The sequence below is a fragment of the Pundamilia nyererei genome, unplaced genomic scaffold (genome assembly GCF_000239375.1).
Source record: "Pundamilia nyererei isolate P.nyererei 1_Seehausen unplaced genomic scaffold, PunNye1.0 scaffold00135, whole genome shotgun sequence".
NCBI lineage: Eukaryota > Metazoa > Chordata > Actinopteri > Cichliformes > Cichlidae > Pundamilia > Pundamilia nyererei.
The window spans coordinates 133,860-152,927 of NW_005187536.1; the positions used below are offsets into that span (position 1 = coordinate 133,860).

A 19,068-nucleotide genomic window follows, 5' to 3' on the forward strand; every position below is an offset into this window, starting at 1 on the left:
CGCTACAACACACCTGTGATTTGGTACAGCTTCCTGCATGTGGAGGCGGAAAATCGAAAATTGGTTCTTTATGTTGATTTTCAGCACCTACACCATCATACTGTATATTACGGGCCACGACTAAGGGCGTGGTTCCCGTGTAATTAAATCAGATTTAATTGTTATTTATATTTACCTGCAAACACTTAAATGTAGGTACAGTCGAATGACTGAAACCAGCCCATTGTTTCCTCAGTGGGCTGGGCACTTGGATGAGTGACGTTTCTCCCACTGTAAACGCTTCGTCCAGATGAACAGAATCAACCTTTGGAGCTTAATTTATTTTTCTTTCATAATCGCTGCTCAAACTAAACTGACAAAAGGAGTGTACAGAAAGGAGTTTCTGCTTTCCTGTAACGTACCTGGAAGTTAGGCGAGGTTAAGCAAAGGTTAATCCATAACACTGAACCTTAGAATTCAGTCATGATGAAAGATGGGGAAATATTGTTTGTTTTTCTGCAACATTATCAAGAAATGATGCAATACTTAAAATCACTTGCATCATAATTGGTTTCTATAAAATACCTGCAGTTATGCAATGTTTAAAATTACTCATGCATCCCTCAGCAGACTTGCAGTATCATTATTTCTTTGTTTCCTGTCAAACCCTGACCGGTTACGACAACCTTTGAGCGTTTGCAGGTAAATTTAATTACTTGTAATTTGATTACAGGGGTGTTACACTGTTAGTTATGGGCCCTTATTATAAGGTGTTACCAAATACAGTAGAAATATGTAAGACTGATTACTGTCCCTGTATAAAAGCACACATATGGCTCACATGCTGCAGGTTTAATGACCTTTTCCTTCTGCCTGGCTCGTTTGTTTGCTGCTTTTCTTTGTGTATTTTCCGCCTCCATATGTCTAACACACACCGCGTCGTCGTCGCTGCTCCGCACGGCCTCCCGACGGCTGCTTCACCCTCTCTCACTCTGTTTATTTTTTCCCCTCTCTCTCTCTCAGCGGTCTATCTCCGGCCGAGTCAGAGTTTAATTATCTGAACACAGCACGCACGTTGGAGCTCTATGGGGTAGAGCTGCACTATGCAAGGGTAAGTCTGTTAACGCCTGTGTGTTAAAGACTGTGTTACGAAGAGTTTGTCCTTGCTTCTGGAGCATTACGGTTCATCACCTGCAACATTTTTATTTCTTTTTTAATTCCACCAAAGCTCGGAGGCCTGTCAGACATGTCCGCTGTCTGCGATCTCACTCTAGCCGTCTTGCTTCCTTCCCCTCACCCCCCCACAGCAACCGCGAGCAGTTAGGTGATAATCCAGAGTCCGGACCCACCCTCAGCCGTTGTGCTCAAAACTGATATCACAACGTTTTAATCTGTAAAAGGTTTCCCTCTTTCCCGCTGTCACAACGTGCTTCATACACTGTTTTCACAGAGCCAATCACGTCTGTGCTGGGACTGAGATCAGGTCTGTGGAGCTGCAGCGTGTACAGCTGACGTTGTTGCCCACACCCTGCAGAAATGCCACACATTGGCATTCAGCTCTCATCATGACACCAACACATAGAAGCAGAGCAGGAAAACCAGCATTCGATCCGTATTTGCGATGCAGTTCTTTTTATCCACGAGCTTCCTGACTAATTCATCTGCATTCTGTTAGATTCATGTAGTTTCACTTCACAGCAGCGAGCTAAAACACTCCTATGATAACTTAAGAGCTGCTCTAGCCTGTTGTAATTTCTAGCTGAGGCAGTAGAGAGTGGCGCTCCAGCTGCTGAAGGAAATGAGAGCAGTGATTTTTCAGGTGTGTTATTATGGGATGTACAAACGGGACTCGAGCGTGGATTAAATGTGACGGGCAAAGTATGAAATGCGTATGAGAGCTATAATCATGAAGCTCAGTTTAAAACTGTGACTCTGTGTCAGATTTAGGAACACATACTTGGTTTACATCAGTGAGGAAGCCAGTTTTACTCTCCTCCCTCCCACCTGCCTCCACCTTTACCACGCCCTCCTTCACCTGTCCCACTCTCCTCTCCTCAGGACCAGAGTAACACAGAGATTCTCCTCGGGGTGATGTCTGCTGGAATTGTGATTTACAAGAACAGGGTACGGATCAACTATTTCCCATGGTGAGTGACCCACACGTCAAGAAGAGAGGATCACAGACATCACTGTGTGTATGTGGGCTCAGCTTCTGTACTTTCCTGTGTCCTTTAAAATACAACAACACAAAGTAAGAAACACGTGAAAAGCAGAAGTGACAGAGGTAGCGCTATGACTGGATTTACATGGTTTTTTTAAAGCGAGGTTTCAAAGGGAGCTCTGGGAAATCCCTGAGGATGACTGGGATGCTCCCCTGAGTTCTGCGTGACTTCCAGGGTGTTTGCCTTTCCAGTGGTAACAGGAATGCCAGTATGATGCTCTGTGAGCATAGCTTCCAGCTGGCAGCCAGACTACAACCACAACAAGTTGGAGGAAACCGAGATCAGAGTTGAGTGGTGGTTGTGTGTCATGGGTTTTGTGATAACACTTGAAATGTGAGTTGTGTGGTTGGAAGAACCTGTTTTATCCTGTTTTAAGTCGTATAGCATAACATTACAAGTGACTTGTAAGTAGTAAGAATACAAGGAGCACTGAGCTTGGACGGAGCTTTTCCCATTGCTAGCAGATGTTGGTGTGATTTCTGAACTTGACTGGTTTATTTCTTACCCTTCACAAAGCCTTTAATGTGACTGGATCCAACTGGTTTTAGAGTGGGCACCAGCAAATACCCAGCCGATGAACCCTCTGTGCTCTCCTTACCAGACTATGCCAGTCTGTGGCAAAGGACAGCATCTGACACCTCTGAGCCGTTGTGGTTGAAATCGAGTTTCAGTGTCATTTTCGGTCTCGATAGCTTTACAAATTGAGAGAAAGTGCCGGGGAGGTTCCTCTGCGCAGGCAGATCAGATCCTTTGGGGCCAGCCTTTTGACGCCACTGGTCTAGACTGTTCCTCGTGGATTGGCGTCACTCAAAGATGCCTCTTTAGTACCTGTTTACCCGGTAGGATTGCTTAATATCACCCCCCACACAACAGGGAAATAAGAACTTTTAGTTTCCAGTTCTTCAATTCATGTGTAGACTTACATAAAAGGAGGACTTCCTCTATGATATGTTTAAAAATGTGACGAGGTTCCTCTGGTCAGAACGTGTCCAAATACGACTCTGAATCTGAGGCTGTGTGGACCTGTGGCATATGGGATTCACAGCTGACTCCTCTCCATCGTGTACTTTCAGTAAAGTGGTTGGTCAGGGTGGAATGAGTTGCATTATCAGTGAATTTGATGATGAATGAGAATATACAAGATGAACAGGAGAGGACTAAAGGGTACTAAACCCCGAGGGACACCACAGGGGGGAGAATCTTTCCCTCGGCACACCCAGGAAATCGGATAGATTAAAAAACGTAGAAACTACATATGCTTTTCGAAACATGTATGTATTCCTGTAAACATCGTGTATTCCACTTATTATTTTCAGAGCATCAAAAAACCCAAAAGACGTTTATGATCTGAGGCTGCAGTTTCACCTGCTCGCAGCCAAAGATCAAGGTTGTTTGAAAGCAGCTCTGCAGCCAGCGGAGAACCTGGCTCGTATCCGATGTGGATGAAAAACGGTGCACTGCTGGGGGAAAGAAAGAAAGCGTACTTCACTGATATTTTCATACTCTGTCATTTCCTCCTGCCAAATTTGCCCCGAACTGGGAAATCAAACGGTGGATGTTCTTGTCACAAATCCACCTCTGCACCTGTCGGTCTGCAGTTCCTCTTGTACTGCTTCCAGGAAGCCTTTTTGCTGAGAAACGGGCTGCATAATATTTTGGAAACCCCTCACATGGTGATTATTGACATGGCATATTAATGTTTAAGCCCCTGTTGAGCTTTTCTAGAATTATACAGATGATTTCACCAGATTTTTCTGGGAAGTGGGGGGAGGGGGTTTGTGTGAAACTAGGTTTCCTGAAAATATTACAGGCGTCAAATCTGCTCTCTGTCGTTCTCTCTTTGTCCTGCTTTTGCTTCTCTCTCTCTTTCTGTGTCCAAGTCACTTAATCTCATCGCCTTTTGATCTCGTTCTCTCTGTGAAGCATCAGTTCTTGGAAATCTCCCATTCTCTGCCGTAGCATTGTGGGTGGTTAAATGTTAATGGGTGCTGAGGGTGGGAGATGAACTACTCAAACCTCTGTAACGCTGGAAGATGTGTAGGCTTAATACATCCTGAACACACTCGCACAGCGGCTGGTGTGTGTGTGTGTGTGTAGGTGCATCTTTGGGGGTTTTTCTAAGATGAGTTTGATTCGATGGAAGGATTTTGTATTACAGACATTGCGAGGCCTATATTCATAAATCTGAGGTCTTTCCATTTGGGCCACAGGAAAGCCAAACCATGAAATCGTAGGGTTAAGACTCTGTTTCCGGTTTGAGCGACTACGGATAAGTCTCCGTGGAATGAGCACTTAAGCGAGAGAAGCTGATGCAAAGTCGTCCTGAGTGGAGGAAAAATAGGCTAAAGGAAGTGTGCGTGTGCATCCAGTCTGTTGAGCTAAATTTAGAGCCCAACAGCGGTGTCCCCAACAGCTGCTGACTACCATGTGTGAGAGAGGGAGGGAGCGGAGCAGAAACATTATAGTCAACAGCATCTCTCGGCCTACGCTCGCCGATTTTTCTTCCCGTTCCTCTTCTTTCTGTCCTCCTTTAACAGAAGCTCGCCGTTTCTGCGTCCGGTTCCCTCCCGTCACACCTCACGCCGCCTCCCCTTTTGCCTTATCGCAGATCGATCTGTCAGATGAGGAGGGGTCAAGAGAGACATTTAGATTTCTGCCTCTTTCCTATTTCTGTTCACAGCAGCCTGACAAATGAGCCACACTTAGATGGGGCATGACTCACGCTCTGGGTGTGTGTGTTCATGCACGTGTGTGTGCGAGCAAGTATGTAAAATATATTTAGCAAGCAGCGATGAGTCACAGCAGCAACAAAACTAGAGGAAGGGATTAGGTTACTCTGCTCCTGCCGCTCATCAGCAGACTTTCTTACTGTGGTCACGCGTGTGCGGTTTCTGAGTCATTTTTATAGTGTGTGCGTTTCAGGTAATGCACAGATTGATGAGGTAATATCGGCGTGGTTAAAGCCTCGGACTCTCTGGTGTTGGCACGGTCTTTTAGCCCACGCCTTCAAGCTCTGGCAGGAGGTCAGAGGTTAAATGAACAGTTGATAGGACACGTGAGTCAGCCAGCTGAGAAGAAATGAGAGATTTGCTTTTCAGAGCTCGGGTCAGACTTACAGAAGATTGTGGTGGAGAAGCAAGCAGGAGTACAAAAGCACTGTATGAGAACCAGAATCAGCTCCAAATCAATTAAATTAATTCAGTTTCTTCTTAAAATGTAAAAAAACTAAACTTGACTAAACCCTAAAAATCACCTGACTGTGGGACCAATCCCAAAGGATTTTATCTGTACACTCAGATCTCATCACGTAAGTCTACGAGCTGTGACTCCCGTCTGTTTAAAGATGCACTGATTGTAAATAAGCTTTCGCGGCTCACCTGCTTTGCTTTCATTGAGCGCTTGTAGCTGCCGTGTGGTCACGTATTGGTTTCTGGACTCGGTCATAATTTCAGTGTCTGCATACATCAGTAAAAGTAGGTTTTGTGGTACTTTTTCCCGCAGTGCTCTTAATTTTAAGCCTTAATGGTATCCTCTAAGACAGGGGTGTCAAACATAAGGCTGGGGGCCCAGAATTAGCCCGGCAAAGACTTGAATCTGGAAATGTGGATGAGGGGACAAACTTTGGACTTTTAACTGCATTAGGAAGATTTCCAGCTTTTCCTGCTGATAAAGATAAAGACCTCCCTCATGGCCAGTCATACAACACCAGACTAATTAAGTCAGAGATTTGGCTGGATGGGTGGAAATGAGAAGAGATGACGAGGCAGACGTGACAGCAGAGAGGAGGCTAAATGTAGTGCAGCGTGAAAATGTGTGACGAGTGGAAAAGAGGAGAGTGTGTCGGGTTGTTTGAAAGTGGAACGTCAGCGTCTCAGGACTGAAGATTTAACTCCGCTGTTCTGCTTCCAGGTTGAAAATAGTGAAAATCTCCTTCAAGTGCAAACAGTTCTTCATCCAGCTGAGAAGAGAGGCAGTAAGTACACACACACACACACACACACACACACACACACACACACACACACACACACACACCTGTTAACCTCTCTGTGTGTGTGTGACAGCATCAGATTAACCCCCTGCTGTCTGTGTCCTGGGCGTCTCTGTTGTAATCCCTCCCTTTTGTGTTGTTTCACCCTTGAATGTGTTTCTGCTTTCAACACAACAAACAGCATGTTTGTCTCCACCACAAATATTTACTCTCCTGTCCTCATTTAGCCCTCTTAAACCCGACGTAATATCTTAAGCCCAGCGTTATTACAAAACAAACAATTACAGCCGCTGGCAACTCCCGTTCTCAAGCATCGTTCTCAAGATTCGACGTTAAGCTTCCTCATTTTTCAGTGTGTTGTTGCTGTATCAACACATTTCATTCCAGGTGTTTCAGATCATAGTTCAGGAGATTAGTTGTTATTATTGATGACAATACAAATTATAATACACAGGAAAGTTTGAGTGTTGATCATGTGAGAGCGCACACAGGACGAGTATTTGTATTTGCCAGCATGAGACCAGCTCAGGTCAGAGACACTGAGTCAGGTAGAAGGTGGAGCTCGGGTGTAGGTGAGTTGCTAAACAGCTTGGTTTCATGGCCCGTCTGAAGTTACGCTCATGTTTCTGGTGTTGGTTGTGTGTGCATTATTCTTCTGTAAACACAATAGTTTAAAAACTTAATTCTAATAAATCTTGTAGAGGTGTAGAGTGGGCTCATCTTAACGAGCCGTTTAAATTTGCCTTCCACCCACCGAGGTCTTCAAGATCAGCTTCATGAGTTATTATTGGAAGATGGACAAAAAGCCTTCGAGCTTAGAAACCGTGGTTCTGGATTCTCAACATAAGGACATGATCACATATCAGGTCAGACTTGACCTCTGACCTCTCCAACAAGTTCAGTCCGGTTGATCTGACTTTGAAAGTCATAGTAATGTTAGTGCATTCAATAAAAATACAAACATACTAAACTATGTCCACATCAATAATAATTATACTCAGCAGTGCAGATAACAAAAGCTCGCACTTTTACGTTTAAAAAGAAAACGAAATATAGAAAATAAAAACAGTTTTCTTAAAAGCTGCCTTGGTGGAGTTTGTGCTCTCTGAGCGCTTCTTGTTTATTTATTTCTGTTTTTTGGCTCCGGACCAAACGTGTTAACAAGCTAAATGTTTGAAATAGACTCGGAGTACTAAAGACAAGCTTATCTCAAAGTAATGAAGTGTGACGGGGCTTTTCCTGGATTTTTGCTGCTCTCTGAGCCACACGATGTTTCTTTCTTGCACAGTTATCACCCCCTGAAGGCCCTTTGTGATTCAGGAGAAAAGAACCTGTCTGAAATCGCTCAAAGTAGAGAATAAAAAGTAATAGCAGGGCGGCAAACATGTGCAACAGTTTGTTACTGTAGCTAACAGTTATGGATGATCGGAGCAGGTCACGAACTAACCCCGTCCTCTCCTCGCTGCACACAGACAGAGTCTCGTGAGACGCTGCTCGGCTTCAACATGGTCAACTACCGGGCCTGTAAGAACCTGTGGAAAGCCTGCGTGGAGCACCACACCTTCTTCAGGCTGGAGCGGCCCATCCCGCCGCAGAAGAACTTCTTCGCCTACTACTTCACCCTGGGCTCCAAGTTCAGATACTGGTGAGAACCGCAGGCCACAAACACGAGCTGTCAGAGAAGCACCGGAGAGCCTCTGAGCATCCAGGGTCTCACATGTCCAGCACACACACAGATATGTGGGTGGATGCTTTGTCTCGCCCTCCTCCTTCGCTTCAGTTTGCGAGGCTGAAAGTGGCCGCCGTTTGCCTTTGAACCTCCTCGCACTACCTTGCCCCAGAAAAGCACGGCTTAATTATTCATGGTTTGCCTGAAACAAAGTAACCGAATTCGTGTTTGGCCTTCCGACCGTTGTCTTTCAAGTTTTGCGGGAAGTGTTTGTGTCCACGTGAGAGCCAGCCGTGCAAATCATTTCACATTTTCCGTCACGCTGCCGCCGCCCTCCTCCTTTCAGACAGAGCATTCCTTCCCGTTTGATTTGATAGTTTTTTGTTTTTTACTTCAAGTTGGAACCGGCACCGAAACATAAAATAAAATGAGGTTTTCTCCTCGCTGCTTTATGACATTGCACTGTGTCAACTTTGTTTCACTTCACTGGCGCCATGTTTTTCGTTTCCTTTTTCTATGAAATGTGAGCGAGAGCTGAACTGAGAGCTGGAGGTCTTGTGATACATTATTGAGCAGCAGTGATGCAACGTGAGCGAGGCTCGTCTGATGTTTGGCTCCGCTGAGTGCGAGTGGTTGAGATATTGACTGACTTTTCAATAAGCACAGACCTGAATTGTGAATTTGTGCTGTTAAAAATCTTATTAACTTTGTTTCAGAAGATGAAATATGCTGTGCTTGTTACTGGTTGGCAGGCCGCTCATGGTGTTTAGATTTCTTAAAGATCGGAGGAGCTAATTCACTGAAGTGCCTCTCGTTATTAGAATAAGGCAGCACGGTCTTGTTGTGTTAAATAAAATCGATATGCATGTATGGATTTATCACATTTGTCACAGAAAACCTTCGATAGCTGCTTTTTGAAACTGTCCTAAACTTAAGAGTTGTTTTTGTCGTCTTCAGCGGGCGGACGGAGGTGCAGTCTGTGCAGTACGGGAAGGAGAAAGGCATCAAGGACAGAGTGTTTGCCAGGTAACTCTCGGGTTCTTGATGGTCAGCTGATGATTCATGTTGATTTTGTGCAACGCTGAGTTAGTGCGTCTGTCTGAGCAGGTCACCCAGCAAGCCGCTGGCCAGGAAGTTGGTGAGTGGAACCGACTGGGAGTCGGTCAGCAGGAACAGCCTATCGGACGAGAGATTGGAGACCCAGAGCCTGCCCACTCGCTCCCCGCCCGGCACGCCCAATCAGTGAGTTCTGAGTACACTTCAGCTGTCTCCGTAACTCTTCACCTATATCCCGCAGACCTGGACTTATCTGGGATTCAGACAGCAGAGATGTGAGAGCCCAAATGTTCACCTGCCAGCTGCTGGTGCAAAGTCCATGTCAGATTGTGCCGATGTGGGAAAAGAAAATAGTCTGGCGTGTTCATCCCAGCACATCTAAAACCTGCAGCTCCCCCACCCTTTCCCTAAACAATATTCGAGATCACTGCGTAGTTTCACCTGTAAAGAAAAGTAAATGTTAAAGTGCGCGCTCACTGATGAGGAGTTTCTCCTTCGTCAGGATATATCGGATATTTCCCGTCCACTCCTCTCTCACAGGGCTGAGGCTGTGTTTATTTTCAGGTCAGCTTGTGCTCTGTTATTATAGATTAACGAAAAGCTTATAAAGTAAATAAAACTGCTGTTTTTCTGCAGGTAAAAGTCTTCTTCACTGTGGAGAGAACAGACCAGGCTCTGGTCCAACTTCTGCTTTCTTTCTCTCCTTTTGGACACCTGTTTGTGTTTTTATTGAACTTGTCAAGAATTAATTGGTGGGTGATAACGAGTTTTTAAAGAGTCGTTGCTGGTTCTGAGTGGCTCCGCCTCTTTTACCACAACGTTTGTTAACTCAGTATTCAGCCAGAGAAACATCGGCTTCAGTCTGAGCAGCACTGCTGGGATCTCCTCTGCCATAATGGCCATTTATGGCTTTCAGCCTTACATGAGGAGAAATCGTAAGGCAGGCTTAAAGATGACAGAGAGCAGGTGAATAATCTTCCAGTTGTTCAGCATCTGTTATGAATCAGATGAAGGCAGAGCATCAGTAAAGTGTCAAATCTGGATGTTTTAATAAGCAATGCCTCCTTGCAGCCTTCCAGCTGACATAAATCCAGACGCGAATGTAAAAAGAGTTAAATTGTAAAGATCACGAGCTTTAAATCTGAACGTCTTGCTGGTAAATAAACGAATGATGCGTTTGGGGGTCAGGTTTCCATCGCTGCCCTTGAACACTGTGTGTCTGCGTCTGTTTGTCAGGAACTCGCTGTTTGTCCAAGAAGGCACGCGACTACGGCCGTCGTCGGTCGGCCACCTGGTGGATCACGTGATCCACGCTTCACCCAGCCTGCCCGTCTTCTCCTCCAATCACAAGTCGGCGTCGTCCACGCAGGCTAACAGCATCAGCCTGGACTCCACACCGTAAGTCCTCTCCTTCTCCTTTAACGCACATCCCACTCACGTTTCTTCAAGCTCTTTGTATTTGGGCAGCAAACATCAGCTTTGGACTCGGTGGCAGAGCGGTGGTTGGATCATAATTTGACTGCTTCGTAAATAGAGCGTCCCCCGAACACAGACACCCTTTAATTTACATTTTACTCATCAGATTTAGTCTGAGAGTACTGCTGAGTTGACAGCTTTTGTTTTTAGTCTGCCTGTCGGTGTCTGTGGCTTCTCCCGACAGTTCACACCCTCCCAGTGTCACTTAGCTGGCCCCAGTGGAAAGATGAACCCTTTGAAAAACAGCCCGTAAAATGTGTTTATAGCGCATAGCAGGGCGGAGCGCTTGTGCAACAGGGCTGAACTAGGAATTAGCACGCGCGTGTGTGTCTGTGTGCGCGTGTATCTGTGCTTTCTGGATCTCCTTAAAATGCTCTCACACTGTGAAATATTCGTCGAGTCGTTTAATAAAGTTCCACACGGCTGCTTCGGCGTCTGAAATCGAGCTGGTAGGAGAGATGGATGTCTCAGTTGGACGTCAGGATGGTTAAGTAACATTTAAGTGGTAGTTCCTCTGCCTACAAAGCTGCACACGCAGACGAACACGCCAAGTCAGTGGCTCATCGCTCTGTTACGGAGCCAGAACATGACATAATCACCTGCTCTCCCTTCCTCCCTCTCTGTTATTGTGCGCTTCATCCATCGTGGTAGTGGAAATAAAAACAGGCCAAAACAGCGTTTTATGAGGTGAACCTCAGATGCTTTATTTTGGAGTTTGCATGTTTAACCCTTCAGACTTTAGTGTTTCCTGATGAAAACAAGTCTTCACATTCAGTGTCAAAGCACCTCAGGTCAGTGAGTAAGAGACATTCATGATCCATGTTACCTGTTCAGGTTAAAAGCAAAACACATCACGGTTTAGAGAATATATAAAAGCTATGAATTCACTGATAATATTAAACCTGGTGAATTATTTTGATTACACTTTATAATGCTGCCTGTGAAGTATTTGGAATTATTTGAATGCATTATTTAAATTTAGTTACAATGTAACATACACGAGGTTCTACTTAAATGAGCTTCCAGTACAATTCCTTTGTTTCCTGTAACGGTTGTTAGTGTTAGTCTACCCAGCTTTAAGTCCATATAGGTAAATATCATTTCAAAAATTGCTGTGACGTTGCACGCTCAGTTGAAGGTCGAATTATTACAAAGCGTTAGCGTTGTTTTAAAATTTGTTCTATTTTCAGCTACAGTTGTTCAGAAGCACATCTATCAGTTTTAATCACAGCGCTATACTTAGTATTAGCCACGTTCCTTTTGCTGTGAATGTTTTCTGCAACTGTGCAGAAGAGAATTGGGACGCTAACCATTAGAAGAAATGTTTTTAAGTACGTCTTTCAGCTTCAGTGGTTATGAACCTCAACCACGAATCACTTTTTGATATCAGCCGCTGGTTGGAACCGCTGTGGTTTGGCTTTGATAGAATTTATCAAATAAATTCTGCCTTTTCGAGTGAATATTTGCAGCATTGCTTGCGTGTTTTCAGGTGGATCACTCCTCGGCATTACGCGTTGGAGATTTTCCTCCAGTTAAACTAAAAGGAGAATCTGCTTTTTGTCACCACGCCCTTTAAAAAAAGCCCCAATGTTCTGTTTTCTAGTGGCGTGAAGTTGAAAATGATCTGTTTAGCTAACCACAGTACACTGGAGGGATCCTTATTTTTAATTGCAGTGTCTTTATTTCCTTGACAGCGTCAGGGAAAAAGCCTGGCGTGATTATGCCTTTGGCCGGAGCTGGGAGTTTATGACACGGTGGATTTTCTTTCGTTTGTTATTGTCGGATTAAACGTCGATTGGGTCATCCTCTTTACAACAGCGCGGCGCTGCACACGCAGACTTCTCGCTGCAGTGCCAGAAGGCGTGGCGTTGTTTTCGCGTGCGCCCAAATTATGTGCTGGTGCACCTAAATGAAAGTTGTCATAATAAATTATTTTCTGTGCTGTAATCAAACTCTTTTCTCTGAATTCAAAGCAAAGGCAGGCTTTGGTGAATTATTTAGTTGGAAAATAAAAACTGGGTGTGCACTGAAACAGGTCTTAAATTTGTCTTTTTGTGGTTTCTAAAGCAACATTTTTCTTTATTGCAGCTCCTTTTAGCCCTCTCGTGTACCCGCATATGATTTTTCTGTCACTGCACACTCATTTGGTTCCCTCTTACACCGTGCTTTCAAAAATTTATCGAGCGATAAACATAGATCCAGTATGGAAGTATTTGATAGAAGGAAAGCTAAAAAGCAGGGCTTAGCCGTGTCCTCATCCCGGGGCTGGCCTAAGGTTGTGGCTGTCGCGCCGAGCAGATGCATAATGCAGGATGATGTGCAGCCTCGGCTCAGGCCTGCTGCGCGCTGCCCTCTCTCTCTGAAAGCCTGACCTGGTTTTGACCCATAATAAATGTTAGTTTGCATTCGTGTGTTTAAGAGACAAAGTGACAGCGGTAGCAGAAGCCAAAACAAAGGCAATGCTCTTTGACTTGTGCTTCTGCCCCCGAGGAGCGCCCGTACGCAGCAGTGCACACGCGTGGATGCAGACATGCACTGAAATGCTTTTACGCAGCAGAGACCGAGCCCTGATGATGCTGAAAGCCTCACCTGGCTGCTGATTCGCCGTACACGCCGACTGCTTCTTTATTGTCGGGATGATGGAGGGGGGATGTTTTCCTTCCTCCAGCAGCCCTTTTATCGAGGTTAATGCATTGTGACTAACACAGTGCTATTAAGCCTCCCTGTCTCTCACGGTCTCCTCGCCTGCTTTTCTCCATTTGTCTTCACTCCACCTCTTTAACAAAGAGGAAGACCATTGTTGTGTAGTTATCATGAATGCATGTTTGTGGCTTTGCTGTCCGTCCTCGAGCGCTCACAGCAGCTTCACAAATCCTGTGTTACTAACGGTATCGTAACAAATGGCGACACAAAGGACTTTGAAACGTGTTTCTCGCTGTCATCTCGCCTTCATTTTTGCTTTATTGCTGCTTTCTTCTTCTTCCTCCCGCCGTTCGCCTCCCTCAGGTCTCCAGATGGGGTGGATGGCCAGCCTCCAGCTCTCCCGCCCAAGCAGCTGAGCAGGAAGACCCTGAGCCAGATCATCCAGGCCCACTCCCAGCAAAGCCTGCTGGACAATCACCTCAATGAGATGTATGACGTTCCCGTCAATGCCGACAAGACCACGGTCAGTACGAAGGCGTCATAAAAGAATACTGCAACAGTTTCTGTACAAGTAAATGGAAACTGTGTTAGCTTCAGAAGTCGTCTGATTCTAGATGTTTGAATATCTGAAAAGTTGAAGAGAAATTTTATATTTGTGCCGTTTTTATATAATCTTTCTAAGCTGCTTAGAGTCTTTTAGCTCATTGTTTTGGCTGTTAAGCATCTACCGGCATCATATTAAAAAGGCGGGGTCGTTGCTGTCTTTGGTCCCAAGACTTATTTCTTCTATGAGTCTCTAAATCGGCACGCTCTGCTTGGACGTAGGTGTAAAAGGGACTAAACCTTAGAGGTGGTTTTAAATGATTTGGAGACGGTGACATATACCTGCAAATATTATGACACCTGTTGAAGTTTCTCATTCTGTTTCATTCTTTTTATGTGTTTCAGACTTGAATTTACTGGTTACATTTTTTTAAAAAGTGACATTTGTGCTAAAAATGCAATAAAAGTTGGGCTGAAGTGAACCACTTTATTCTGGTGTACTGTGGTGCATTTATAGCCGTCTGCATTGTAATGTATTTGCAGTTGTACTCGTGTAACAGGAAAGAGAATGAATCTATTAAGCTTACAGGATCGGCCGCTGTTAAAGTCTGAGCGCTCGGAGCTGTTGTTTGACAATGTGCTGATCCGTGATGTTGACGTGATGACTTGTGTTCTTTCAGCTGAACGGAGTAGTCCCTCACGATAACTTGGTCCTGATCAAGATGAGACCGGATGAACACGGACGCTTCGGCTTCAATGTCAAGGTGAGAGCTGAGACGGGAGTGAAAACTCCCCTCGCCACCTTTTATCTCTCCTGCAGCCGCTCAGTCTGACTTGTGTTTTTCTAGCTTATTTCTATGCCTGGTGTAAACCTTTGCCCGTGGGCACGTCATCTGTATGCACGCGGACACATCCGCACTGCGTTCCCAAATGTTAACTCGACCCTAAATATAAAAAGGACGTTTGTGTAAGACGCTGTTAACGTGTGTGTGTGTGTCTGCAGGGTGGAGCTGACCAGAAAATGCCCATCATTGTGTCTAGAGTGGCTCCGGGAACCTCAGTAAGTCAACAAGAACCTCATTTGTCTTTAAACTCTAGTGAGTTGCACATTTTTTCCTCTCACTCATAAAAACACGTCTTCAGCCGCCAAACTCTCTGAGGTCTCTGTGGTGGAGTCAGACTGATGCTGACTTTAGTATAAAACGTCCAGAAACACAAAACTTCAGCTATCTTATTTTTTTCTTCTTTCTCCTCTTCAGGCTGACCTCTGTGTGCCTCGCCTTAACGAGGGCGACCAGGTAGTCCTGATTAATGGGCGGGACATCTCTGACCACACCCATGACCAGGTAGTCATGTTCATCAAGGCCAGCTGTGAGAACCACTCCGGGGAGCTCATCCTATTGGTCAGACCTAATGGTGAGTGGTTGTTAGAGTGCCCAGTGCATTAAACACTGATCAGGTGTAACATCCTGACCGCTGACCGCTGAGGTGAATAACACCTCTTCATCATGCCATCTGCTAGTGGGCGGGATATATCAGGGAGGAAGTGAATATTTTGTCCTCAAAGTTGATGTTAGGAGGAAAAATGGTCGAGCGTAAGGATTTGACAAAAGGCCAAACTGGGTCAGAGCATCTCCAGAACCTCAGCTCCTGTGGGGTATTCCCAGGGTGTCCCCCAGGGGTCAGTGTGCATCAGCGACAGAGTCGTGAGTGGCCAACGGTCACGGATGAGCAAAGGCTGACCGGTGTGATTCGATTATTAAACAGCAGAAAAAGTTGATGCTGGTTCTGATAGAAAGGTGTTAGAATACACCGAGCATCAGAGTTTGCTGTGTGCTGAGCTCCAGACCAGTCGGGGTGCCCATGCTGACCCCTGTCCACCACCAGAAACGCCAGCAACGGACACGTGAGCGTCAGAAATGAACCACAGAGCAATGCAAGGAGGTGTCCTGGTCTGATGAATCCCACCTCACAGCTCACAGGCCTCACAGGTATCTGTTGCTAACATCTTGGTGCGGTTACCACAGCAAAATGGGGACCAGCACAATATCAGGCAGGTGGTCATGATGTCATGTCTGATCGTTTACACCGACAGGCAAACTTCAGGTACTTAGGCCTTTACAGAAAGTAATGAAAGATCAGATCTTTAGAGGATATTTGTACACGTATAAACTGTAAGTACTCTCGAACACTAGTACTGGAGGTATGTGAGTAGCTCATATATTTTCTTCAGGCTTTAACCTTCAGAGTGTCTTTGTATGCTAGTGAGCTTCTCCTGCCACTTCCTGGGTTTGAATATTTGCTCCTGATGAGACTTGCAGTTTGTGCGGTGCGGCCGGTTTTAATTTAAGGACCGTAAACATTCGAATGAAGTGTTTTACAGGCTGAGTTTAACGTATTAACACATGGTGCAGCACACTCCTGAAAATGAAATGTGGTCAGAAACTGGTGGAAACGAGATCTGCGAAGCCGCACGTGGTGGTATCCGTACGTCTCGGCCGTATGTGTGTTCACCACATAGAAGACTCGTGCTGAAGCGTCTCCTTTAATCAGCGAAGCGGGGAGAAGTGCTCTTAAAGATGATGAAACAGAGAAACTGTTTGGTGTGTGGGTCAGAAACAGATCAAAGCAGATAGAAGAGTCCATCGAAGTCTTTACGTTATTCAGTTTTGCTGTTGAAATGTTGGACTGTAAGTATTTACACACAGAGGACACGTCTTCTCTTTGTGCTCGAGTTTTGTTGTATTTAAAAGTTTGTTGTTTAACTCCATGTTTTTATTCTTGGGCTCTACTAGTGTAGCTTTGCACGACTTACAGTTGAGCATTAACGTGTCCTCTGCAAGTCCTTTATCTACTGTCTTAAACGACCTCTTCCTCCTCTTCCTCATTCCTGATTGGCTGCTTCCTGCAAAGGACAGATTTGAGCAGCTCGTGGTTTGAGCCGCATGCTCGACACAACCACTTTCATGCAGATCCAAAATTAGAGCCTTTGCCTTACAGGGATGTAAGCTGAGCTCATTATTGTGAACTTTGTTTAATCTTAGCAGCGGTGATCTGTATATGTGTCAGATGGAAAAGCTCAGAGATTCCTGTCACAGTTTGTTTCCCTCTCCTCTCCTGCTCAGCCATCTATGACGTGGTGGAGGAGAAGGTGGATCCAGAGCCAGATTTTCAGTACATCCCTGAGAAATCCCCTCAGGACCCGGCCCAGCTAGACCAGCATGCTTTGAGAGACTCTATGGTCGCACTGAAGGAAGGCCTGGGCGGCGGAGCCATACTGGCACAGTTTGATGTAAGAAGGACACGAAAAAAGTTCACACGCACACGTGAAACTGCAGGCTCGAGTCGGTGGTTTGTCATTTCTTTTTAAATATTTTGTTGATTAATTCTTTCCTCCACGTTCCTGATTTATGCGCTTTTAAAATTTATAATACATAAAAACGCACAAAACAAAGACAAATGCTGATATTTGTGTTCCTTGTCTTGCAGCAACTGTACAGGAAGAGGCCGGGGATGACGATGCTGTGTGCCAAATTACCTCAGAACGTTTCCAAAAATCGCTACAGAGACATCTCTCCCTGTACGTGACCCCTCAAACTTTCTCCCTTTTCTCATCATTTCCCCTCGACTTCTATTTTCTGACTTTTTCCAACAACTTTTAACAGAAGTAACAAAGTAACGACCCGAGAACAAAGGATAAAATCCTCCTTAAATGCAAACATGCATTAAAGACACAGTTTGGACTTGTTGCTGTTTTTCTTTGCCTAATCTGACCCCCTTCTCTTGTTCTCCTCTCCCGACAGATGATGCCACCCGCGTCATTCTGAAAAGCACAGATGATTACATCAATGCAAATTACATCAATGTGAGTTATCTTTAATGTCTGCAGTTTTGCTTGCGTGATGCTCTGTTACACTGATGCTGAATCGCAGCCGGTGCATTTGAACAGGTCATATCACACGCTGCTTCCCAACGTCCAGTTTCGGAGCCGTGAGTTTGGGTCCTTGTGGCCATATTTGGACGAGGGGCTTGAGTGCTAGTTTGTCAGTGAATCCTGGAAAGCTGCACCCATCATCTGGTAGTTATGCTAAGTAACTGAAACTGGAGCGCAGACTTCTTGGGCTGGCTCTGCCACATGGCAGGCTGTGGTATCGGCCCGCCAGGCCTTTATTTTTCAAAGCTAACGGCAGCTTGCGTGTATAAGAGGGTTACAAACAGAGAACAGGTGCTTCTTGGTAAGAATATAAGTAATATTTTAATGAATTGAATCTCCTTCCTGTGGGTGGCTCTCTGTCTGTTCATGTCATGCCTTCTCAGACCTACTGGAGGTTTGTTCCCTGCAGCAAACACGACAACCTTTGCAAACAGTGTTTCAGTGTGAAGGGCGGCATTTTAAAGCCTTGTTCACTCTGTGATCGGTAGTTGTTCGGCGTGAAGGACACAGGCCCTGCTTCCTCGCCGTCTAATCAGCATGAACAAATCCAGCTTCTCATCAGTGTCATTATTAATTCAGGGGCTGTAGGTAATCTGATAAAGACCTGGGATAATTTGACTGTTATTTGATTTGATAGAGTTGGGACGCTCATGGAGAATGACCATTCATTTATTCTCTGTTAGCTAGAAAGTGTAGTTAATGACATGTTGTATTGGAACGAGCGCTGATCCAAAAAAAAAAAATAATAATAAGTTGGAGTAAGATGCAAATCTAATGCAGTCTCTGCTTCTTTAACCTGAACCTCTGATGTGTGTGTGTGTGTGTGTGTCGTCCTTTGTAGATGGAGATTCCTGCGTCCAGCCTGATAAACCGCTACATCGCGTGCCAGGGCCCGCTGCCCAACACCTGCCCCGACTTCTGGCAGATGACGTGGGAGCAGGGCTCATCCATGGTGGTCATGCTGACCACCCAGGTCGAGAGGGGGCGGGTATGTAAAAGATCTCTTCAAGGACGAGGGCAGGAAACTGAAAATGTACTGTTAGAAAGAGCCGCTTGAATTTAACGTTTCGCCGGTAAGCGGCACAGGTTACGACGCTGAGGCGTCTGGTCGAGCTGCGTCGTAATGCCTCAGTATATTTAATTATTTACAAAAGTCTGCAAAGTCTCACACGCTGCAGACTTCTCTGCAGCTCAAGCCGTTGTTAGTTTTGGAAAGAAGTAATCCTTAACACAACATTACGTAACAACGAAGCTTCCAGACACGGTGCAGATAAAAAATCTCTGGACTCGATCTACAGTTTACATCCAGGGATGAGAAATTGGAGAAACTGGACATGTTTAATGGTTTGAAATGTAACGGCGAGGACGCGATGGGTAGATGCTGAGAGTCATAAGGTGTTTGATGTGTTTACAGGTGAAGTGTCACCAGTACTGGCCCAACCCAGACAACAGCGCCACATACGGAGACTTTAAAATCACGTGCCACAATGAAGAGGGCAACTCTGCCTTCCTGGTCCGGGAGATGACCCTCACACACACGCCGGTAAACTCTCTC

General features: G+C 45.3%; 1 protein-coding gene across 1 annotated transcript in view; it reads left to right on the forward strand.

Moving 5' to 3' along the window:
• ptpn4a (protein tyrosine phosphatase non-receptor type 4a) overlaps positions 1–19,068 on the forward strand; it is a 70,273-nt gene that overhangs the window by 43,863 nt on the left and 7,342 nt on the right. Inside the window, exons 9-24 of the mRNA XM_005743728.1 lie at positions 1,003–1,090; positions 2,038–2,126; positions 6,111–6,174; positions 7,665–7,837; positions 8,819–8,887; positions 8,969–9,103; positions 10,154–10,315; positions 13,400–13,559; positions 14,260–14,343; positions 14,583–14,639; positions 14,839–14,995; positions 16,705–16,871; positions 17,069–17,159; positions 17,383–17,444; positions 18,355–18,501; positions 18,928–19,056. Coding sequence (XP_005743785.1) covers positions 1,003–1,090; positions 2,038–2,126; positions 6,111–6,174; positions 7,665–7,837; positions 8,819–8,887; positions 8,969–9,103; positions 10,154–10,315; positions 13,400–13,559; positions 14,260–14,343; positions 14,583–14,639; positions 14,839–14,995; positions 16,705–16,871; positions 17,069–17,159; positions 17,383–17,444; positions 18,355–18,501; positions 18,928–19,056 — 1,834 coding nt within the window. The remainder of the gene's footprint in view (positions 1–1,002; positions 1,091–2,037; positions 2,127–6,110; positions 6,175–7,664; positions 7,838–8,818; positions 8,888–8,968; positions 9,104–10,153; positions 10,316–13,399; positions 13,560–14,259; positions 14,344–14,582; positions 14,640–14,838; positions 14,996–16,704; positions 16,872–17,068; positions 17,160–17,382; positions 17,445–18,354; positions 18,502–18,927; positions 19,057–19,068) is intronic.